We start from the raw sequence: 24,661 nt of genomic DNA on the forward strand, positions 1-24,661 counted from the left end.
GCTTCGGTCATACATTGTCCCCTCCACTGTCTGTACATTCCCTAATAGGAGCTGTCCATTTTAAGCATCGTTTGCCACCACTTGCTGGGATTTTCGCTGTGCTGTTACTTGGGACAAAATGTAAACAATGGTTGCATTTTTAAAGTCATACCAGAATGCGCGTTGGTGTCGCTCGACTGAGTAGTCATCGATGCATTGTCTTCGCCACTTGTCAAATTAAACTAGTTGCATTCATTTAAAATGTGTGATGGTGCCTCGGGGTTAAGATTTTAATAGTAACGTTTCAAAAGACCATACAACTATCGTTCTTAAACCTTTTACAATGACGCACAAAAATAAACTTTAAAAAAAATGGAGAAAGAAAACGCAACACTCTCTCCGAACGGTGTGGAGGCTGGCAGTTTCCATAAAATACATTGTAGTTGGGCAGTCCACAGTCTGCACTCCGTTAGAAAAGAAACGTCTTACATACAAAGGTAGAAAGAACATTGGTTTGAAGTGTGGGGCAGAAGGCAGTCCTCGCAGGTGTGCTTCCTACGTTTCTGCACCGTAATACACTTGTGGATGGCATGTCCTTTCAGCAGAGCAAGAGGGCCGGATGTCTCTGCATTGTGCAACTTCAATAGATCCTTCCCCTGCTGCGACTGCCACGACCACCCCAGCCTCTTCCTCGACCTCCTCGGAATCCTCCTTGTTGCTCTGCAAGGGAAAGCAGCAAGACAAGGCATAAGACTTGCTTAAATTCCAATCATCCTGCACCCCAAAACGTATTAATCATTGCATGAATAGCGTGTGGCTTTGTAGCAGAGTGAATCAAGGATGTTGTGCACATCACAAACTCCAGTAGCAGGGACCTAAGTTTTAACGTTCAGTATGGAGCAAGGCGGTCGAATGCAAGGCAGAGACTAACCGTCATGATTTAAATAGATGGCTGCTTTATTTATACATTTGGTCAAAGCCTGTAGATTTGTAAGATTTTTTAAAGAACTATCAATGCCATAAAAGGGAGCGATATGCTTCAGTGGTTATTACTATTCAGTGGTCGATTACTAGACCGGTCAGTCACATGCCTGGATACACTTATGTCTTTCTAGTACTTTGGGTCCTGTAAAATGGGTTGGCGGCAGAGGCGTTGCTGTTGGTGGGGAGGGGGGGGGGACGGGGGCTGTGGGTGCTATAGCCCCAAAATACTAGCTAGCCCCGAGTCTCAACAGTCGACCGTGTAGCCCCAGATCTTTCCCAGACCTAGCAACACCCCTGGTTATTGGGGTAGCGCTAGGAGAGCAAATCTGCTCTTGCTGAAGTGAGGTGAGAGAACAAAGAACATGCTCTGCTGCTACAAAGCACAATGTGTTTGGGGGGTAGGGGGGAGCAAGCATGTGTGCATTATGTTGCAGGGCGATATCCTCTAGTGGTAAGGTTGCTTGCTGTAGAAGGGGTCTGAAATAACATCCAAGCCTGCATGGTTACAAGCCAGGGTGGACTTTCACGACTACACCAATGTGCAGTGTGAAAGCTAAGAAAATGTTAATGGTGTGGTGTGTGCCTAGGAACGTACTACGTTTCAAGGGTTGAGTGGCATGATTCGGATGCTAACAGCGTGGGCGAGGACTAGGTTAGTCACAATACATCCTTAAACATTGTATGACGTTACAAACATAGATAAACATACAAGCGAGCATGACGGGCCATGTAGGCAGAAGCGTGTGGGGATGGAGGTCAATACTTATATATACATGTACAATCCCTATGCACGTATTTGAGCGAGCCAGTCCAGAAGGGGGGGCCACAACTGTAGACAGAGGCATTGGAACCTGAAAGCATATGTGGGAGATCACAATGTGCCTATGACCATTCCTTTAATAGTTGCAATGAGATCACATGACACAGCTGTTACTATACAGGACGTGTCCACCCCAATCTGCAAATGCAGACCATAACCCAGTGGCCTGTTAATGTACAGTGTAGTCCTATGATATGCAGCTGCACAGACAGTACTTGTCACAATAGAAAATCTCAATCTACAGCTGTGTGAACTAAACACTTAAAACTTGATCGAATGGTGTGCCAAAACATTATGTTAGGGCATGATCTACTAGCTTGGCAGTGATAAAAAAGTGCTAGGATGAATGAGGCATATCTGGGTGGCTAGCTCATGTGGTAAGCACTATCCTCTAACATTGCGCAGGCATGCACTTGGCAAATTTGAATCCCAGCAGCGCCAACTCAGTCCTTCATTTTACAGAGGTCAATAAATTGAGTACCAGTAAACTGGCTAACAGCAGCTAGTATTATGGCTCTTGTAGGGAGCTTGTCAAGGGAGTAATCTGGCATGAAGTGCGAGTTTTTAAAAGAATATGCGTTACAGGAAGAGCCATGATACAAGATTCACACACCGTATGAAAAAGTGCCTAGGCTGGCGCTGTATTTTCCACTGGGAGGATTGTAAATTTGCCTGGCATCCCTCTTTGGCAACGGCGACAATTTCTTCGGTGGCGAGCTGGAAGCTGGGCCTTCACCGGTTCGCTTTTGTCTGGAAAAGAAACCAAATCCTGTGTCAGATTCAATACATTTTTGGGAATCCACAGGCTTACCAGGACATTATGATGCATCACCAATTGAAACCACTTAAAATTAACTATTTATATAGCGCTGGCCCTAAACTAGATGGTCAAAACTTCCCAGCAGCCCCCTTTATCGATTCAGATTCCAATGTGCTCTAACGGACACCAATGTTGATTCAGAATGTCCATATATGGACATGCCCCAATTATAAAGGACTAGGAGAGGATAAGGCAGAGAGCCCCAGCTTAAAGGCAGACATACAAATGGAGTAATTCAGTTTCCCTGTACTACCATAGCTAGATAAACATTTGGGGAAAAGATTTCCCCAAATGTTTATCTAGCCATGGTAGTACAGCATTCACTCTTCCACTTCTCCAAGGGTTTTCCTGAACCTTGCATTGAGGGTGTGATAAAGAGCCATTACCAATTAGGCAACAGGATTTACAACATGTCCAGCTGACTCTCCAAACAGTAAGCAAGGTGGAGCAGTTGAGGCTAAACACCAAGGAGGCACAGTGCTGGTAAAGCTACAGTGTAACACTGGGAATAGTCAATAAGGGAACGTCCACACGATGGCTCAATCAAACGATATTGATCCGCTGTGCAGGTAAGTCAAACCGATACATTTTACAGGCGAGTAACTGTAGAATAATAACATTGCCTTTGGTGTGCTACCATCAGATATGGTTACCTCATTAGTTTAAGCTCAACCAACGGCACCAGCCACTTCGTTTGTCAAGTCTAGGGATGTACCAGGACTACATTTCTTTTAACAAGAATAAAGTCTCCAATAGGGTTCAAGGTTTGCGGTACAAAAAATTAGGGTTGTCCTGCAGGCAAGGCTAAACCACACCAAGTTCCAAAAAAAATAATAATCTTGGAATAGTTTTAAAAGTCACCAGCGGTAGACATAAGGTAAGTTTGTTAGGCAAGAATCGATGTAGTAACCCTTTGGGAGACTACACAACCCTTGTCCTCTTGGTATTAGGTAACCCACCTTTTGGTATAGGCCTGTACTACACAAGTTGGTAGAGTGCCTGAGCAGCCAGGCTAATCGCAAGAGGGGTAAATGAGCTGTAGCATTGAAATCCACCAATACAAGTATCCAAATAACACGTACACTCAAGGTTTCTAGTTAAAATCATTTTTTATAGTCAGTTTTAAATAAGCACTCTTTATAAAAGGCAATGTGCAACAATAAAAATACATTTCAAAATACTTTCTCAGAATCCAAGAAAGTAGATCTTTAGAGATGCTTCAAACAGCTTGAGGTGACTTCAATAATTAGGAAAGTATTGACATTTATATACCACTTTTGTACTTTGTAAAAATCTGAGGTTTATAACAAAGAAAGGTTAAAGGAAGGGGAAGAGGTTAAACAGGTTTCTCAAAGCAGGCGAGCACTTTTTACATTTCCCAATGAAGTCTAGATAAAAAGCTTTACCAGCAATTTTTGTTAAAAACCAATGCATCACCTACTAAGAATCAAAGTCAATGGACTAGAAGAGTCTGCAGGGAGCCAGGACAGCCCTAGTCAAATGGAGCAAAGTCTATGGAGCCGAAGCAGTTCTAAAATAGCAAAAACTATTGCACAAAGTGAGAGCATTTGTTGTAGAAAAATCACTGTTGGGCCGCGAGCTGTTACACGTGTGAAAGTTAGAGCTGAAATAACTCTAGAAAAGCAGCTACTGCAAGTCTCAAATGAGAAAAAGCAAGCTACAGAGTTGCACACCTTAGACAGAACTGAACGTTAGATTAGAAGAGGATCCAGCCATCTTCTGGCTTCGTTGCAGATCCTGTGTTCCTGGGCCGCAGTCGTGGGGACAAGAGGGAGGACGTCTGGATGACTACTGCACAGCAATTCAAAGGTCGGCGGCAGCTATGGGCGTTCTTTGGATCAACTGCACTTCACGGTTTCAGCACTTAGTAAAAAGCACCACCGTGGATCCTGGACACTGGTTGACTTCCTTCACTGAGTCCAGCACTCTGGTGAGGTGACTCGAGCTTGGGTCGTCCTGCTTCGGGAGGGTCCTCCGGAGACACCTGCAACTTTTGGCCGGCTTACAGATGTTGCACTCTAATACAGATTTCTCAACCCTTGGCACTCTGTTCCAGGAGCAGCAAAGAAGAGTACAGCCAGTTGGGGAAGGTCTTCCAGCAAAAGTTCTTCCTTTGGGTTGGTGGGACCAACTAACCCAGAGACTAAGTCATCCTTTCCAGAGCTTCTCTTGTCAAGCAGAAAAAGGAGTTTCAGCAGGGCTTCTCCGGGCAGTTCAACAGTCCAGGAGGATGCAGCAAGCTTCGTTCACGGTTTCTTGGTCAGGGTATTCTTCCCAGTGGTCGACTGTTTTCAAAGAAGCCTCGCCTTTTATGCAGGTTTCTCCCATTCAGGCACAGCCTAGTTGTCACTCACAGCAGAGTGCAAGGGCAGCCAGCCAATCAGGACTGGGTGCATTCAGTTTTCCCTGGAGACTAAGGACAGGGAGGTTTCGGGCACCTCCCTCACTTCCTGCCCTGCCAGACTAACTGGAGCCAGAGGCGGGTTTCAGTACTGAAGCCAGCAAAAGGCAAAACGAACAAAGGTGTTATACCTGGTTTGACGCGCAGAGTGAAACCCATAAAGACCTTAAAAACAGGAAATGGCAAGAAAAAGACAACCAGGGCCATTTTGACACAATGGTCACCCATGGGTGCTATACTGCAGTTGAGGATTCAGTCTGCGGTAGAAAAGCACAATGGTAGGAAAGGAAAATTAAACCACTGCCACCAGCCATTTAAAGTAGTGAGGGTAACATAAAATGTTACATGATTAAGTAGGAAAAGGGGCTACTAACTAACCCCTGCAGCACTCCACATAAGATGGGGAAGGGGTTAGACCTAGAAAGAAAACATTTAAGTGTTAGGCAAGATTGTATGCACTACCATTTGGGTGCACTACAACAACCCCGACCTCCTGGCAATAGGAACCCAACAATTGGTGCAAGTCTGTACTACACAGGTTGGTAGCGTGATGAGCAGCCATGCTTATATCAAGAGGGGCCAATGTGAGCAGTAGGGGAGTCACAGATTCACAGTGACAAGTATTCAAATCGACTCGTATACACAAGGTTTCTTGATTAAACAATTATTTATTTGACAGTTGAGTTGGAGTAACCCTTCTTCAGAAGGGGACATATAATATGAACAGAAATGCACTTGAAAATAAACATTTAGCTTCTCTAAATCAGCGAGTACCCATTTGGGATGGCACACAGACTTCCTACACCCTCAGGTGACTTAAATAGCTAGGACACTGGAAATTAATTTATCACTGTTGCATTTAGGGCACTACTTCAGAGTAGGTCAAAGAAAAGGGCTATTGGAACACAACAAGAGATCACACATCCTGAAGCAGGAAATTACTTTTGGTAACCCCCAATGCAAAGTAAGTTAAGTAAGACCAAACACCAAGTCAGAGGGAAGAAGAGTCATTCAGGGAGCCAAAACAGGCCAACATCAATTGGACAAAAATCTATGTGAGCTGAAGCACTTACAGGTAGGTAAAAGTCTTGCACAATGTTTTAGAAGTCTTTTGTAGAAAAGAAGAAATCAAAGTAGGGCCACAAGCTGATTAGGCATGTGAGGTATAGCCGTTAGCAACCCTACAGACGCACCCAAAACAAGTCTCAACTGAGATCAAGTAAGGATACCACAACAAGAGAAGTTCTTAGACTGTACAGTACCTTTGTTTAGAAGAAATTGTTCCAGGTGACTTCTATTCCTGTGTGTCTCTGCAGATTCTGTTGTTCCTGGGCCTCAGTCGTGGGGACAGGAGGGAGGACTTCTGGGGACTCCTGCAACACAACGGGATGGACGGCGAAAGAAAAGGACAACCTTCTATTCAGCAGCACTTTGCAGTTTCAGCTCCTCGCGTCTCAGCAAATAGCACTACCGCGGACTCTTGGCTGTCGAGATGGGCTTTCCTTGCATCTGGGGTTCAGCATTCTGTGGAGGTGGCTCAGGCTCGGTCAGTCCTGCTTACTGGGAGTCCAGAGGATGTTCCTGGTGCTCTTGGCCAACTTAAAAGCAACACACACACAATCTGATGTTCCTCTCCCTGGCTCTTCAGTTCCAGCAGCAGTGGAAATGCAACCAGCTTTGAGAATGTCCAGACAGGCTTACTTTGGAGTTGATTGGTCCCACCAACTCAAGGGGAGAAGTCGTCCTTGCAGGGCTTCTCTAGTCGAGGTGAATTTGGAGCTTCAGCACAGTAGCACGGCTTCACTGTGCAAACCAACAGTCCAGGAGTTGCAGCAGGCGTATCTTCCAAGTTTCTTCTTTTTCCTTCGTCCAGTGGTAGACGGACTTCCTTGCAAAAGACCTTGCCTTTTATGCAAGTCCTTCCCATTCATTCAGAGCCTAGCTGCCACTTACACAGCAGGGGGGCTTCCCTTCAAGGACAGCCAGCTGGCCAATCACCGAACAAAGGGACCAAACCTGGCTTGGCGCGCAGAGTAAATTTCAAGAACCTCACCAACAAGAAATGGCAAAAAAAAGACAACCAGGGCCATTTTGACAAAATGGGCACCCATGGGTGCTATACTACAGCTGCGAACGCAGACCGCGGTTAAAACGCAGAATGGTAGGAAAAGTAAACCACGGCCACGAGCCACTGATTGTACAAAGGGTAACACAGAGATGTTACATGCCCTCTAGCACCCTATTGTAAGAAGTAAAGTCAATTTCACTTTGCTACTTTTGGAAAGAGTAGTTATCCAAGAGAATGTATTTAAACCTTAGTAGAAATCCAAAGGATTTCTCTGTGACGCTGCACTGAGGGTCACAATGTAAAAAGATGCCTGTGGAGTTTGTCGGACTCCAAAACCAAAAAAACACTGTTCAAATCAAATAAAAATGCAGGAGAAAGTGGGAAAAGGTGTCTCTCCAGGTTAAAAATTACAAGTCTTAAAGTCCAGCAAAAAGAGCGGAGGGTCTCCAAGGTAGAAGGGAATTAATACATTTCTGAGAATTCTCCCCAACAGTCTGCTTACCTTGAATTACATAGTCATTCTCAAAGTCGACTAATGTGGTTTTACTGCCCATAAAGAACATCCTACCATTCTAAATGTGCATCACTAGGTATTACTCACAGTGAACTGCAAACTACTAGTTTAAATAAGATTTATACTTTGGGTTTGCACACCTCAAGTATTGTGTTGGTTTTTATAATTGTGCTCATGAATGATAATAGTACTTGCCTTCCTAAAGAATTGTCTTTGCCTGTGTATATATAAAATAAACAATTGTTACAATACAGTGCATCAGTGTTTCTTTGGACCATATGTATGCTACAATTTCTTTGTAACTACCTACAGCCCTCTCACCCTCCTAAAATGAGCCTGGCTGCTCTGTCATTGCTGCCATTTTCTCATTTGGTACGGCCTTCTAGATTGCCCAATGTATTGTGTTATAAAGCCCCTAGGTGGACTTTAGAACAACTGTCCTAGCAATACCCCTCAGTTACTGTAGGGAAAAAAAGCTGCCAACTAAATCTGAACATTGTGGTCAATTCAAAAAAATATCGCTTACCCGGGGTCTGCCTTTTGCACAGGTTTCCACGACAGTGTTACAGTGCTTTTGTAGGAAGGAGGAATGTGAAACAAATCCTAAGACAACAAAAGCATTACAATATGAAAGGAGAACTTAGGTAGCGGCAAAACTAGAACTTTAACCCTCCAAGTCATTCACATTACAATTCGTGAATTTACTTCATACATTTACAGCACAGATCAATCAATCATGGTTATGGGATGTGCAGTGTTTCAGATGACTTGGTAAGAAGGCTTTCCAGTTATGGTGGTTAGCTAGTCTATGCCATACAGCAGGGTCCGTATTCTGTCACACTGCAACAGTATTTTCAATTGCTTGGGAACAAGACTGCAGGAGGTTCCTACTGGTTATGAGGAAAGGCTTCACCAAGATACTGAAATATTTTGATGAATGCAGTCTGTGGGTCCCAAACACACCCAAAATGATATGACATGCATACCGTAATAGCATTTCTGATGATTGTATCTGCTTAGATTCACATAATGTGCATATGGTTCCGACATCCAGTGGTAACCGCAGATTATTGCATCTTGTCTTTCGGGGACCGAAAGGGGATGTTTGCATAGGCGTGTCTGTAACACTATCCCTATTGTGACGTGTCGTGTACCCAAAATCCCTCACGCGCCAAGGTCCCTCCGATTGCATTTTTTCTGCCATGAGGGCGCCCAACGCTATAGTGAGCGAGTACATGAAGAGAGAAAGTAGTAAGACTCCTTCCTTCCACCTCCTGTTCCTTCCAGCCCGAGCGGGGAGGTAGCATGTGAATCTAAGCAGATACCGTAATATCATTTCTGATGATTGTAAGTAATGAATGTCTTCTGATGATTGTTAATCTGCTTAGAATCACATGCTGTGCATGAACTAGAGAGCAGTACACAGAGTTGGAGGTGGGTTGTGAGAAGGAACAGTAGAGAAAAGGGGTCTTAGTCTGCTTGTCCCACCTGAGAATCAGACCTAGAATGTGGGTCTAGACAATAGTGTTTTGTAAAGGTGTGTACAGAACTCCAGGTTGCAGCGTTGCAAATGGACTCAAGGGGAACATTTGCAATTAATGCTATGGATGCCCCAGTGCCTCAAGTAGAATGTGCTCTAGGCTTGAAGGGCAGTTCTCTCTTAGCAAGAGTGTAACAATGTGATGCATTTGACAATCCACCTTGAAATAGCTGATTTAGAGACAGGATCCCTTTCTCTACCAGCTGCCACTGAAACAAAAAATTGTTTTGTTTTCCTCAGTGGTTTAGTTCTTTCCAGGTAGAACATGACTGCCCTGCGCACATCTAGTGTGTGCAGGCTCCTTTCGGCCATGCTAGTAGGGTTCTGGAAGAAAGTGGGCAGTTCGATTTATTGGTTCACATGGAACTTTGATATGAATTTAGGCACAAATCTGATGTGTGCGCAGAACTACCTTATCTTTGTGGACTGTAACAAAGGGGTCTAGAACAGAAAGTGCTTCTAGTTCGCTAACCCTTCTGATAGAAGTGATAGCCACTAGGAAGGCTGTTTTATAAGTCAGGTCTTTCAGACTTGCGTTATGCATAGGCTCAAAGGGAGCTCCCATGAGCCTGGTTAAAACCACATTTAGATCCCATCCAGGGGCCAGGTGAGAAATGGGAGGATTAATCCTCTTAACCCCTTCCATAAAGGCTTTAATCACCGGTATTGTCCACCATGACACTTTGTTGTGACGTGGTGTAGGCTGACAGAGCAGCCAGATGAACCATTGAAGACTAACCCAGTGTCCAATATATGGGTTAGGTACAGCACAATGTGTGTGGGTGAGCAATCGATGGGATCGACCCCCTTGGAATTGCACCAGATAACAAAACGTTTCCATTTGCTGGCATAGCAATAACGTGTATTCGGTTTTCTTGTTTCCCAGAGTATATCCATGCACGTCTGAGGGAGTTGTAGGTGTCCAAACTCTATGACCTCAGGAGTCATGCTGCTAAGTTCAGAGTTTGTGGGCATGGGTGTTGGGTGTAGGGTCTGCCCCCCCCCCCCCCCCCTCGTGTCCTGAGACATATTGTATGGGCAGGGTAGTTTCACTGGTGGTGAGAGGGACATTTCCATCAAGTGAGCGAACCAGGGTTGGCGGGCCCACATATGATGGTAACTGATTCCTGGTGCATCTTGTGCACTATCTTGTTGAGCATGGGAGTCGGGGGCGTAAACAATTTTCCCTGACCATGCTATCCAGCAACAGTTGCCCTTGGATCGGTTCTGGGGTTATCTGGAGGCGTAGTCTTGGCATTGGGCATTCTCCTGAGTTGCGAACATTTCGATCTCTGGGAAGCCCCATTCTGCGAAGACGTTGGACACAATGTCTTCGTGTAGCCGCCATTCGTATTCTTCGGGCAGAGGAAAATCTCTGCTCAGTACGCCTGCCAGAAGATGGAGTTCCCCTTGAACATGTTGGGACAACAAAAACATCTTGTGTTTGAGAGCCCATAGCCAAATGTTTTGGGACAGCTTGGATAGCCCTGGAGAGTGAGGGCCCCTCTGTTTGTTCAGGTACTACACAGCTGTAGTTCTGTCCGTTAGAATCAGCACCGTCTTCCCTTTCAGTTGCACCTGAAAGGCTTTGAAAGCCTTGAACACTGCTAATAGCTGCAGTAGGTTTACATGGTTGGACGCTACTAGAGGGGACCAAACTCCGTGCGCCGTCTGCTGAAGCAGATGAGTTCCCCACCCGGTGAGAGATGTGTCTGTAGTGAGAGTGGCTTCCTCTGCAGGGGTGGTGAAGGTCATCCCCCTTCAAGAGGTTTTCTCTTGACCACCACTGCAGCGAGAGAACGAGGGCTGGCGAGACTACTAGATCTTCCCATTGTCCACTGGCCTGACACCACTGGCTGTTGAGCCACTCTTGCATGGGACGCATGTGCGGCCGCGTGCGGGGAACCAAGTATATGCATGACGCCATCATTCCTAGCAAACGCATGGCCTTGCGCACCGTCACCTCCCGATTGGCTCCATATTGAGGGATTTGAAACGGCATGTTCTGAACCCTCTCGGAGGGGAAGACAAGACAGTCCTTTGTCCGAATTAGAGCTCCCAGAAATTGTTTTGACTGGGGACTAAACTGGATTTCTTTTCGTTGATTAAGAAACCCAGACTGAAGAGGAGATCTACTGTTTTTTGGGTGTTCGAAAAACATGCGTCGTACGAGTCCTCCCCGTGATGAGCCAGTCGTCGAGGTAAGGGTAAACTGGGACTTAGTCTGCGCAGGTGTGCTGCCGCCACTAGCAGGACTTTGGTAAACACCCTTGGCGCCGAAGCGATGCCGAAGGGGAGTACCTTGAATTGGTAATGTCTGTCCTGGATCATGAACCCTAGATATTTCCTTAAGGTATATAGTGCTTGTTTCAGCAATGGGATCACCTTTTGCAGTGTTACCATGCAAAACTTCTGGAGTTTTATAAATTTGTGCGCAGGTCTAGAACAGGGCGCAAGGCGAGATCCTTTTTGGGTACAAGGAAGTACACTGAATAAATACCCTTGTTTACCTGAAGAATAGGGACGGCTTCTATGGCGTCCTTTCCCAGCAGTGCTTCCACCTCTTGATTCAGCATCTCCAGATGGTCCGGTGAAAGGCACCGTGAGCGGGGCGGTCTGAATTGTGGAGGTCGGGTGAATTTCACAGTAACCGTGGGCGACCATCTTTATGACCTACTGGTCTGAAGTTATCCCCTCCCATGCCATGTGGAAAGATGTTAAATCACCCCCTGACCGGGGTGACATGGGAGGGGACCTGGATTTGGTGGTCATTTCTGACCAGGGGCTGTGGCTCCTCTGGGATTAGGGCCTCTGCCGCGTTTCTGACTCCTTGACGGGTAGTATGCGGCGTTTCCAGAAGTTTGCTCTGAGTTGAAGTTCCCTGTGCCGTAGTTGTTTTGACCAGCACAGGCTTGCCCTCGAAAGGACAGAGTTATTACCCCTCTGGGTGGAAGGTTTCTGTGTGATCTGTTGCAGAGACTTCAGAGTCTCATGCTCCTTCTTGGCTGTTTCCAAAGCCTCATCCACCGCTTTCCCGAAGAGGTTAGATTCCTCAATGGGCTTATTGATGAGGGAGGCTTGAGTTTCCGGTTTAAAACCAGAGGTACGCAGCCAAGCGTTTTTCAGTAGGGTCCCTTGGGCCAAAGACCTGCCTGCAGTTTCCAGAGTGTCCAGGGTGTTTTTGATCACATGCTGGTTAACTTCTCTTCCCTCTATTACAATGGAGAGAAGCTTCGATTTGGCGGGTTCAGGAACCTCTTGGAGGCCTTCCTGGAGCAAGTTCCATTGGGCATCAGCATAGCTTGCCAATAGTGTTGTATTATTAGCAATCCGCGTAGTGTATGCGGCCGCTGACCTGATGTTTTCCAAGGGCATACAGTCGCTTGGATTCCTTGTCCGGTGGGGATTCCCCCATGGCAAGGGATACCCCTGCCCTTTTCCGAGTGGTAGTCACTACCACTGAATCTGGGACGGCGTGCCCTCTAATGTATAGAGGGTCAGAAGGGGAAGGGCAAAATAATTTTGACTCTTGGGTCAATGCCCGAGTTTGAGCTGGTGATACCAATGAGGGGGCCACCCTTCTCTTAATTGAATTAAGGAGGGGGTGGCCTGGCTAGATGGAGGTTTCTCCTTAAGGATATCCTCTACAAAATCCTGCTCAGGCACAGCGTCTTGAGTGGACATTTTTAAGTATTCAACTGCTTTTTTCCACATGGAGTGAATGCCATTTGGTCATCTACAGGAGAGGCCTGGCGAGCCGGGGTGGACTGAGGAGAATCCATTCACAAAACATCAATGCCTTGATCTTGCTTGGTCCATGGGTCCTGACCTTCCTGCTGGGTTTCATCCCTCTTGTCCGTAGTATCGTGTTCTTCCTTATAACTTTGTAGAAATGAAGCCTCTTCCTTTTCATTATAAAATGTTCCTATGTGTGTCCATGTGGACAACGTCTTCCTGCTGAAAGGCAGAAGACTGATCTTGAATTTGGAGGCTAGGGTCTACCCAAGCCTTTTCGGGGGAGTATGATCTGAAAAACTGATAATCTTCTCCAGTCGATCCATACACCCTTCGAACTTTTCTGTAGTCCATTTAGTGGACCCAAGCAGCCCTACAGGTGGAAGAACGGCGTTTTCCGCCCTACGGATTCGAGAAGAGTCTTAGGGTGTCGGAAAGAGGCTCTTGACTATCTTCGTAAGCATCGTAAGAATCGGGATCCCAATCTGCATCTGAAAATTTTTCCACGGCTTGTCCCATAACTTTAGGCGGAACCGGGGTAAGATCCACCGCCGCCATAATTCTTTCGATAGTCGCTGAATCGGCGTGAGACAGTGGCTCCGATGGTTTATCGGTAGGTGTACTACCTTCTGTGGCGCTAGAGGGCCTAGCGGTTGGTTTTCCGGGTGGAGGCCTAGCTGTAGTTTTCGGGCCTACCGTGGCCTTTGGGACCGTTGAAGCGCCGGGTTTCCGCGATTCGACGTGTGCAGTTTTTGGAGTAGCGCCCTTACTTGATTTTGATTGCCCTGTCGCAAGATGCTGCTGCGGATGCGGGGAAGGCTTTGGATCTGAACGATCCGAAGAAACAGGCAAAGATTTTGGCGGCCCTGTTGGCGCTTTCACCTTTTTCGACAAAGACGTCGGAAACAGCGTAGGGGTTGTTTGCTTAGTGTGATGCGCTTGTACACCCCTGTCGCTGGGTGTTGTCCCTGTAGCGAGACCAGAGTCAGGCCTTAAAGGGTCGGGGACAGGCGTGGCAGACCTAGACGGATGTTTGGTCATCCAAAGTACCCCCGTCACTCTCAGCGGGTGTGGCGGTGGGGTAAGGGGGTTCCACCCGCGACATACCATACGCGGCCCACCGCTTTACAAAGCGCTACTTAAGGGTCTAAGGCCGAAGGAGTTTGCAGGCCGCACACCGTTTCTAGTCATGCTCTAGGGGGAGACAGGCGTTACATGTCCTGTGTTCGTCCTTCCAAGGATATCGAACCCTACACTTGGGGCAGAATCTAAAAGGAGTCCTTTCCATAGCTAAAGGGAAGGATGACCAGACCAAGGGGGGAAAGAGGGGAAAGGAGGAAAGGCATACCGACAATATGGCCACCCCGACCCCACTCTCCCTACTGTATAGGTTGGCCAGAGGGCCCGACCACGTGGAAGATCCGGCCGCCGGATTTTAGGCACCAAAATCCACAGCCGTAGACGAATCCCCCGTAGTCTTCGTCGAAGATGTTCTTTTGATCGAAGTGACTTAACGGGGAATAATCGACAATTCGGTAAAGATAAACAATGTCTCTAGAGAGCTCTGCTATAGGGCAACCAGTTATCTGGGCGGAAAAAAACAATCTGAGGGACCTCGGCGCGTGAGGGATTTTGGGTACACTACACGTCACGTTAGGGATAGTGTTCCAGACACTCCTATGCAGACGTCCCCTTTCGGTCCCCGAAAGATGAGATGCAATACTCCGGTTACCACTGGATGTCAGACCATATGCACAGCATGCGATTCTAAGCAGATTAACAAGCATCAGAATCAAAATTACCATCAACCTAAATGCTAATGGGAAATCAGGGCTACTTAAATATCCCTTCTAAAGACGCAACCATAGCTAGTGTACTGCATTTAAAATGTACCTTGGCTTGACCAAAAAGCTCCACTATTTGGCACATCTAAAATATGACATTAAAATATTCTACTGCCTCAATATTCTTACCTCAAATATGCAACATTGACACAATGAAGTTCAACACATCACAGCCGATTCCCCTCATCCTAGCGGACACATCAAATATCAGGATTACGCCCCAGAAATGGCCAAATTCATCCTATGCAGTGCTCTTGCTTCTTAGCTAGGTTTGAAAGTCCCATACAAACATACATACGTTTTACTTGTTCAAAGAGCAGTCACAGTGCATACAACAAATACAAAAATCAGACCTTAATAAGGACATTGATGTTATTCGTGATCTTCAAGGCGACAACTTTGATTTTGTTCTACGAGGAAAAACATTTTGAAAATTAGCTGCAACCATTTCATCAAAGTGAACAATGACACATCTATATTCATTCATGGGCTTAAATTTCATCCACATTGTTAGGTAAGATTTGATGCAGTCCAACTGGTGTGGGACTACACAAGACTTAACTCTTGGTGTTAGTTAACCCACCTTTCAATTGCACTTGTGCCATGCACTTACTCTGCCTATTGTAGACTTGCATCATTTAGAAATTCAGGGGGTCTGAATGACTTTCCCCTTGCTCCTCCTCCTTGAGCGCCTTGAAATACCTCCTTTGTTTTCCTAAGGAACTCTGACTTTTGCTACTAAAGAACCTATTCTGACATTGCCTGTTGGTCACTAGTCCTAGTCACCCTCCTTCTGCCACTGAGAATACTCATGCTCCAAGAATAAGGGAAATACTTTAAAGGGATTGGTACTTCTGCCTAGAAAAGAAAATAAGTGTTCAAAAGTTATTTGTAAAGAGTTGGTTGGTAACTGTAATTTTAAGAGTGAACCCCACTGCAATGGGCCAAATCCCGAAGAGGCCTGTAAGGCTGTGTCTGTCGTCGATGGACCAGTCGTCAAGGCTGTGGGTGTTTGTTAGGAGCTGTCAAATGAAGAGCAGTTGTGCAGTGAGGCGAACAGTAAAGGAAAGGAAGAAATGCTACCAATATAATTTTAGTAAATGCAAAGGCATAAGCCTAGAAGAGAAGGAACAAGTTTGTTTACCTATAACTTTCTCCAGCATGGGTCTGGCATGGATTCACATGCGCATGAATATTCCCCGCCAGGCTGGGAATCCTCGGTAAAGAAAAAAAAAAAATCAGTTACAGTTTACTTTCTGAACTGTCTTTCTACTAATAACCAATCACTGGTCTCTGGGTCATACTGCCCCGAGCCAATGACTGCCCTCTACCTAAGCCCCTCCTCAGCCATCTTCAGATTTGGTAGCACGTAAAGTGGCAGTAGGACCAAGAGAAGAGCCGCAGAGGGGTTGGAGCGAGGGTTCGCATGTGAATCCATACCAGACCCATGCTGGAGAACAGTTACAGTAAGTATGGGGTCTGGCATGGATTCAAATGCTCATGAATACAATAATACATAGCAGTACACATACACAACCACGGGAGGTGGCAAGGCTCAACATTAAGCATTTCAACAACTCAACATTAAGCATCTCTTAACTCCTCACCAGGCTCTCCTTCAAGCGAACAGGTTGCGCAGCACTGCCTGGCCGACTCTGGACTCCTCCCTGGAATCCCGGTGGACGCAGTAGAATCTTGTGGTGTGTGTCGACCCCCCACGTAGCAGCCCTGCCGATGTCCAGCAGGGGCACACCGGACAGTAACGCCACAGTAGCAGCGATCGCTCTGTTCGAATGGACTCGGACAGCCAGACAACCATCGGTTTGCCAACCGGTGACCAGTGCATGATGCAGCCGGAGAGCCATCTGGAAATGTAAGCCTTCGAGAGGGCCTTCCCTTGGTTCACAGGGCCAAAGTTCACAAACCGCTGTGATGTCTACTGAAAACACACTGTGCGGTCCACGTAGAACTTCATCTCTCTAGCCACATCCAGTGAGTGCAAAGTCCTCTCAGCCGGCGACGGGAAGAAAACAGTTAACACCAAGGGCTTGTGGAGATGGGAGTCCGACGGCACCTTGGGCATGAAGGAGGGATGTGTCCTCAGGAATACCCTCATCTCGTGGAATGTCAGATAAGGAGGTTTACAGGAGAGGGCCTGGATCTCTCCCACTAGTCGTGCGGAGGTGATGGCCACAAGAAACACTGTCTTCCACGATAGGACCTTCAATGGTGCCGAACGCAGCGGCTCGAATGGTGGACCCATGAACCTGGTCAGCACCATGTTGAGTTCCCACGCTGGGGCCAGAGCCTTCAACGGAGGGAACAAGCGGAACAGTCCTTTCATGAACTCCTTCACCTGGCAATGAGACCAGTGACAACCGCCCCGGAGTTCTGGTATAGCGGAAGAGATCGCTGCCAGATGGATTTTGATGGAGCCATGAGCCAGCCCCGCCTTGGCCAGCGACAATTACAGCAGCACTTGAGGGGCTGTGATCCGCAGAGGATTGATCTGTGCACTGCACCAGAAAACCTCTTCCATTTATGTCCATAGCACTTAAGAGTCACGGACACCACGGCCTTTGCAAGCACCTCGTTGCAGTCCGCCAGGATATCGTACCCTCCGAACTCTAGTGCTGCAAGAGCCAGGTCTGCAGGTTCAGCGATCCTGGTTCGTGATGTAGGATGGCGCGCCTCCCTCCCTGGCGAGAAGATCAGCGTCTGTCGACAGTTTGACCAGGGGGGCATTGAAAGACGCCGACATGTCCAGAAGGTCCGGGAACCAAATCTGCCTCGGCCATGCCAGTGCGACGAGGATCATCCTGCACCGGGACCGTCTGAGTTGACGGATGAGTCGCAGCAGCAATGGCAGCGCATACAGGAACAGGCCGTCCCAGGGGAATGAATGCATCGCCCATGCTCCCTGGCTTGGGAAACCTGCCGGCGAGCCTCCGGCACTTGGTGTTCGTAACGAATAGATCGATCTGGGGCTTGTCCCATTGTTGGAATAGGAGATCCACCTGGTCCTGCCGAAGCTGCCACTCGTGGCAAGAGCGCAGTTCCCTGCTGAGTTAGTCAGTAATGGTGTTCTTTATTCCCGCCAGATGGAAGGGTACCAGGAACATCCCCTGGGCAATGGCCCAGTGCCACAGATCCTGCGCTTCCTTCGATAGGGCTGGGGATCTGGAGCCCCCCTGCTTCTGGGTGTAGAACATTGTGGTGGTGTTATTGAAGACCCTTACCACTTTGCCATTGAGGGACAGAAGGAAAGACCCGAGGGCCCAGAAAATGGCCCGGAGCTCCAGGATGTTGATGTGCAGGGACCTCTCCTCCGAGAGCCAAAGGCCTCTTGCGTGGAGATCTCCGGTGTGCGCTCCCCATCCCGCCAGGGAGGCATCCGCCATCACCGTTTTTTGATGCGCTGGGGTCTGGAAGTCCATGCCTGCCAAGAGATACGCGCGGGTGCCCCAACACTGGATAGCTTGACGGAAAGTCTTGAGGGAGATCTGGTCGTCGAAGCGGCCTGCCGTTTGCATCCAAAAGACATCGAGGAATTCCTGCAGTGGCCGCATCCGCAACCTGCACAGACGTACGAGGTAGATGCATGATGAGATCATGCCGAGTATGTACTTGATGGACCTCACCCTGGCCACCTCCATGGTCAACAGCCGTTCTACCTTGCCCAGGATGGCCTTCGTCCTCTCCTCAGACGGTGAAGCCAACCGTGCCACTGTGTCGAGACTGGCTCCCAGGAACAGGACGTCGCTGCGACGGTACCAAGTGGGACTTTGCGTAGTTGACCGAGATTCCCAGATCCGTGAGCAAGCGGACGGTCTTCGCTGTGTGATAGACGTCCAGTTCTCTTGACTTTGCTTGGATAAGCCAATAGTCCAGGTAGGGGTAAACGTGGATCCCCTGCAGGCGCACCCGCGCCAACACTGATGCCAGGCACGTGAAGACCATTGGCGCTGACTTCAACCCAAAGGGCAGGGCTTTGAACTTGTAGTGCTGCCCTTGGGACACGAATCGTAGGAACTTTTGATGCCCCTTGTGTATGGGAATGTGGAAGTAGGCATCCAAGTCCAGCAACGACAGAAGTAGCCCTCTGCCAGGTGTCCCAGCATGTGCTGAAGGGTGACCATCCGGAACTTCTAGTACCGCGAGTATACTCCGGAGCCTCTTCGGGACGAGTTCTATCGCGCCCTTTTTTAGCATTGCTCGTACCTCCAGAAGCAGCTGTGGCACATGGTTTTCCTCCTGGCCACAGGTGATAAACGGGGACACATTCTTTGGAACTCAAGGGTGTGCCCGTGGGCCAGGGTATCTAGCACCAAACGGTCGGTGGAGATGGACTCCCACACGCGGATGAAATTTGCTAGCCGGCCTCCCGCCCGGGGTGCTCTGGTGGGGGCCCGACGTCACGGCCGGTTCAATCTTGTTTCGCCGAGGCCTTGCCTCCTTGGCAACAATGTCCTCCGGTCTTGTTGCAGCCTCTGTAGGCTTCCTGCGATGAGGAGCGGGCTGCCTGGCGGTACAAGGAACTGCCGCCAAATCCTTTGGAGGCACCTTGAGACTTTCCTCCGGAGGTCCGAATGGGCGGGCGTCGTTGATGAGAACCCAAGGCCTGGGCTGTCTCAGTGTCCGCCTTGGTGGCTTGCAGTGACTCGTCCACTGCCTTGCCGAACAGGTTGTTCCTGTCGAAAGGCATGTCCAGTACCCTGGTCTGCACGTCCTGACGGAAATCGGTGGCCCTGAGCCAACGGCAAACGCTGTTGCCCATCTGTGAAAGCCGGTGTCGGCGATGTCCGTGGCCACTGATGGCGTGGTCCGAAGCCACCTCGCCTTCCTGCAGGATTTCAAGGGCCTCTGCCTTCTTGTCTGGGAAGAAGTCTAGGAGGGGAGCAATCTTGAACCACAGCTCCCTGTTGTAGCATGCCACAATCGCGAGGGCGTTGGCCGCTTTGATAGTCGTTGCTGCCGACGAGATGACCCGTCCCATGGCGTCCAGCTTCTCCAGCTTCTTCCCCTCGCCATCAGGTGGGGAAGTGGAAGTTGATGCCGTCGCCCCTGCAGATTTCTTCTTGGCTGCCGCAGAGATCACCGAATCCGGGGATGTCTTTGCCCCGAGGCACATAGGTGCCGAGTCTGGGGCCCGGTACTTCTTGTACTGGTCCCCCTTCGCAGGGGCCGTGGATGGGTTTTTCAGCAGGGACAGGCCTTCGTCCCAGAGGTCGTCCAGTAACGGGACTGAGAGGACGGTCTTCCTCTTGGTCTCCGGTCGGTCGTAGAGGAAACCTTCCTTCTGCTCTTCTGGGCATAGCTGGAAAAGCTCCAATGCCCTGGCGATCATGGTGTGAAAGGAGCCAATTTTGTCGGGAGGCTCGGCGAGGGGGTGATGGGAGATCCGTCCCGTCACCACCATCGTCCGTCCCTGGCTGTTCCCCCATCTCATCCCTTGGTGGAGGGGATGGAACGGAGGAAGGGGGGGGGGGCGGAAATCGTCCGCTGGGGGGTAAGGGCAGCCTTGTCCTCATCTCCGTACACAGGGTCTGCAAAGCCATCAAGATTGCTCCTGAATTGTCCTGTGGCGTAGGCATCAGTTGCGATGGGAGTACCGGCTGGGGCGCGGGGTCCTCCGTTTCCGCCACGGCCAGCAGCTCCTCGTCACCTCTACCATTGCTCTTCCTGTCCGCCTTGTCGGGATCCCTCTCGTAGGCCTCAAACTTCTTGTCCAGGATAGCTTTGGCGCCAGCCAGCTCATCCTCGGAGGTGGTTTCTGTGTCTGTTATGGATACCGTGCTGCCCCACCCCCCCTCTTTCGGATCCCGGGGTTTCACGGGTGTCCTCGATAGGCTGGAAAGATGATTCCCTCTGGGGGTGGCAGAGAAACTCTAGGCCCGAAAGTCTCCACAGGCATCGCCAGGGCCGTCAAGACTCCTTCAATCGAGGCCTTCGCCGGGTGAATCAGGCCCTTCACGACCTTGGGCGCGTCTGAGGCCTTCACCTTAGGGGGAGGATCACCACCTCGCCAACCCCCCCCCCCCCTCCTAGTCTTTCTTCCTTCCGGATCGACCGGGGCTTCTCCCGAAGCCTACCCGGGTTCTCAGACTTCCTTTTCCCTGAGCCGCAGCATTGGCTCGTGGATGGAGTCGGTGACATTGTGCCCTGCCTGGCAGCCAAGGAGCCCGAACCAACGGCACTCCCAGTGCCCGCGGACTCGCAGTGCTTTGCCTTTTGTTGGACCCCCGTCGCCGGAGTGCTCTCAAAAGGTCTTAGAAGACCACTCGGCCCTCTTCTTACCTGCTGCTGGGCTCTTCGCCTCCAGCCAGTCAGCGAGTCGTTTAAGACGGTCCTTCATGGTCCGGGCGGACATGTTCTTGCAGAACCACATTCCTCCACGTGCAACTTGTCAGCGTGTAGGCAGTAGAGGCAGCGGGAGTGCTCGTCCTCAAAGACGTTCTGCAGTCCACATCCTGGGCAGATCCTGAACAGTTTGGATCCAGTAGGTGTCGAATCTCCTTTGTCCTGGTCCATGTCCGAATCGGGGTAGGCCTCAAGTCATCTGGAATCCTTCCAGGCGTGTAATTCGCCAAAAATCCACCCTTGAATGGCATAGAAAATTCCGAAAAAGTCCCCGTTGATCGGAAGAAGAATCGGTGGAGCTTGAGCCTCGAATTGACCGAAAAAATAAGAGTAAACTCTTCGAATAACGCAATACACAAGCTCGAGAGCTAAACACGAGGATTCCCAACACTTGAACGTACCCAGAGACCAGTGATTGGTTAATAGTAGAAAGACAGTTCAGACACTAAACAAATGGATTTTTTCTTTACCGAGGATTCCCAGCCTGACAGGGAATCTTCATGAGCATGTGAATCCATGCCAGACCCCATGCTGGAGAACTATTTGCGACCGACTTCGATGGCAGAAAAAAAACAATCTGCGGGACCTCGACGAGTAAAGGACCATGGGTAGAGTACACGTTAAACTAGGGATAGTATTACTTATCAGACCCTGCAGATGCCCATTTGAGTTTCGAAAACAAATCTTGCAATACTTTGCGACTTCCACTAGATTTCGGACTTGTTTAAAGGGCAATTTTTTGTAACTGTCAAGCAAACTTTGGAATCACTTTACAAAGTCAATAAAGTTGGTGAATACTCTGTATTTGCCAACTCATTTCTCCTACACCCCGAGTTGACTTCAACAAGAATAGTATTGCATTCATCATAAACACCAATATAATTTTTAGACTCTGGGTTTCAGGAAGGAAGGGTTCAGGAAATATAAAAGGTTTGAACATACTTTCTTATAACAGGAAGACAGTTTGAATCCTCTAATGAAATCTGGGTTAGCCTCTCCCAGCAGTAAACGTGCTCAGACTAGAACCTATGAAGGGGTAAGTAATGCCAAAGTCAATAGATTAGAAGGCTGCCTTTAAGGAGCTTGGATAGCCAAAGTCAATTGGATACAGTCAAAAGTTCTGATGCACTTTTTGGCTACATTTCTTTCACAAAGTCAGATAGTTAAAAAAAAATCACTAAAAGAACACAAGTTGTTAAGACTTGTGCAAGGGGAGTTGAAATCAACTCAGAAAGTTAAGCAAGTGCGCTCAAGTGAGACAGCATGACTTCAAGCAAGAAGGTAAGTACCCAAGCCCAAAAAGTACCTCCGTTTTCAAAAACAGTTGTCTAAGGGGATTCCGTTTGGCTATAGCCAAGCAGATCCTTGTTCCTGAGCCTCAGTCGTGGGGACAAGAGGGAGGATGTCTGGAGGGCCCCTGCGGCAGTACTCGGGAAAGGACTTCGGCAGCTACGGACTCTTCGATACAGCGGCACTTTGCGGTTTCAGCACCTAGCAAACAGCACTGATGCAGAACGAATATCTCTGGTTGGACTTGCCTTGCTCCTGGACTCTGGTGAGGGGAATCTGGATCAGGATTTCCTACTTCTGTAGTGTCTTTAGGAGGCTAATGGAGCTTTTGGCCGGATTCGTTCCGAGGAAAGATGTTGCACTCTGTTATGGACACTCGACCCCTGGCATTGGGCTTCTGTAGCACTGGAAGAGGCACAGCAAGTCGGGGATTGCACCAAAGTGGAGTTGGTCACCGGGCTAGTTGGTCCCACCAGCCCAAATCGAGGTCCAGGAGGTGGCAGCCAGCTTCTCTTCATGATTTCTTCGGATGTTTCTTCCAGTGGTCAACTGCCTGTAGTCCCAAGAACCTTGACTTAAGCTTATTCTCATTCATTTACAGCACTAGGCTCTCAATCACACGGCAGGGTGGCTGGCGGCTGTCCTTCCCGGACAGCCTGTTAAGGAGAATTCTCAGAAATGTGCCAATTCCCTCTACCTTGGAGAACCCCAGCAACTTGGCTGGATTTTGAGGACTTTGATTTTTTACCTGGAGAGAGCAAGGCCTTTTTCCCCCACTCCCTCATGTATTTTAATGTTATTTTGTACACTTTTTATTTTGGTTATGAGTATGACAAACTCCATAGGCATCTTTTACATTGTGTCACACAGCGCCTTCAGTGCAGTGACACAGGGAAGTCTTTCAGATTTCTCCAAGGTTTAAATACCTTCTCTGGGATAAACTACTGTTTCCCAGAGCAGTAAAGTGAAATTGACTACTTACATTTGTAACTTTCTAAACCCAGCACACACTGTCTTACAATAGGGTGCTGGAGGGGTTACCTAGTATCCCCTTTGTCTAGCTCCTCATGTAACATTTTTAGGTTACCCATTCCTCACTGAATGGCTGGTGGCAGTCGTTTACGTTTTACTACCATTATGGGGTTTTACCACGGGCTGCCTTCGCAGCCACGGTAAAGCACCCATAGTGCCATTTTTGTCAAAATGGCCCCAGTTTTTTTTGACATTTTTGTTTAAAGGTCCTTTAAGATTTACTCTGCGCACCAAACCAGGTTTGGTCTCTGTTAGTTTTGTCTTCAGCAGCCTTCACGAGTGAAACCCACCTCTTGCTCCAGGGTGTCCGGCGGGGGCAGGAAGTGAGGGAGGTGCCTGAAACTCCCAGTGCTTAGTCTCCTAGGAGACCCAAATGCACTCTGTGGTGTTTGGCCGGCTGACTGTCCGGCAAGGACAGCCACCCTGCTGGGTGGCTGACAGCTGGGCTGGAATGAATGGGAGAAAGCTGCATAAAAGATGAGGCTTTTTGGCTTGGAGGGCAGAGTCAACCACTGGACGAACGAATCCGAAGAAGAACTTGGAAAAGACGCCTGCTGCAACTCCTGGACCATTGGTTTGCCCGGTGAAGCCCTGCTGCTGTGTTGAAACTCCAAATTCGTATCGACAGAAGCTCCTGCAAGGACGACTTCTTCCTTTGAGTTGGTGGGACCAATCAACTCCAAAGTAAGCCACCTGGACATCCTCTGAGCCGTTTGAATTTCCACAGAGTTGCTGCTGGAAACCGAATAGCCAGGGAGAGGAACACCAGTTCGTGTGCGTTGCTTTTAAGCTGGCCAAGTGCTCCAGGAAGATCCTCCGGACTCCCAGGAAGCAGGACTGACCGGATCTGAGCCCCGTCAACAGTGCGGGACCCCAGAAGCAAGGAAAGCCCATCTTGACAGCCAGGAACCGCGGTGTTGCTATTGGCGGTAGACGCAAGGAGCTGAATCACTGAACAGCCACTTGTTTGAAGTTTGCCGGTTGCGAGCAGTGATCGTCCCATTGCAGTGCAGGAATCCCCAGAAGTCCTCTCTTGTCCCCACGACTGAGGCCCAGGAACAGTGAGATCTGCAGAGCTGGTCAGGAACAGAAGTCATCTGCTGCACTTTTTCTACTACTGTAAAGGTCTGAGAGAACTTTCCTCTGGTAGAGTTGCTTGCATCTTCTACCCCTAACAAGTAAACAAGCTTGTGGCCCTACATTGATTCTTCTTTTTCTTCAAAGACCTCTAAAACATTGTGCAAAGACTTCTT

General features: G+C 48.6%; 1 protein-coding gene across 1 annotated transcript in view; it reads right to left on the reverse strand.

Annotated features, from left to right (window-relative positions):
• Positions 1–255: 255 nt before the first annotated feature.
• Positions 256–24,661, reverse strand: part of API5 (apoptosis inhibitor 5) — a 236,957-nt gene continuing 212,551 nt past the window's right edge. The window contains exons 11-14 of the mRNA XM_069623333.1: positions 15,080–15,136; positions 8,134–8,210; positions 2,397–2,533; positions 256–699 (exon numbers count right to left, since the gene is read on the reverse strand). Coding sequence (XP_069479434.1) covers positions 620–699; positions 2,397–2,533; positions 8,134–8,210; positions 15,080–15,136 — 351 coding nt within the window. The 3' untranslated portion in view covers positions 256–619. The remainder of the gene's footprint in view (positions 700–2,396; positions 2,534–8,133; positions 8,211–15,079; positions 15,137–24,661) is intronic.

Source organism: Ambystoma mexicanum, chromosome 11 (genome assembly GCF_040938575.1).
Source record: "Ambystoma mexicanum isolate Mex_15411 chromosome 11, UKY_AmexF1_1, whole genome shotgun sequence".
Lineage (NCBI taxonomy): Eukaryota > Metazoa > Chordata > Amphibia > Caudata > Ambystomatidae > Ambystoma > Ambystoma mexicanum.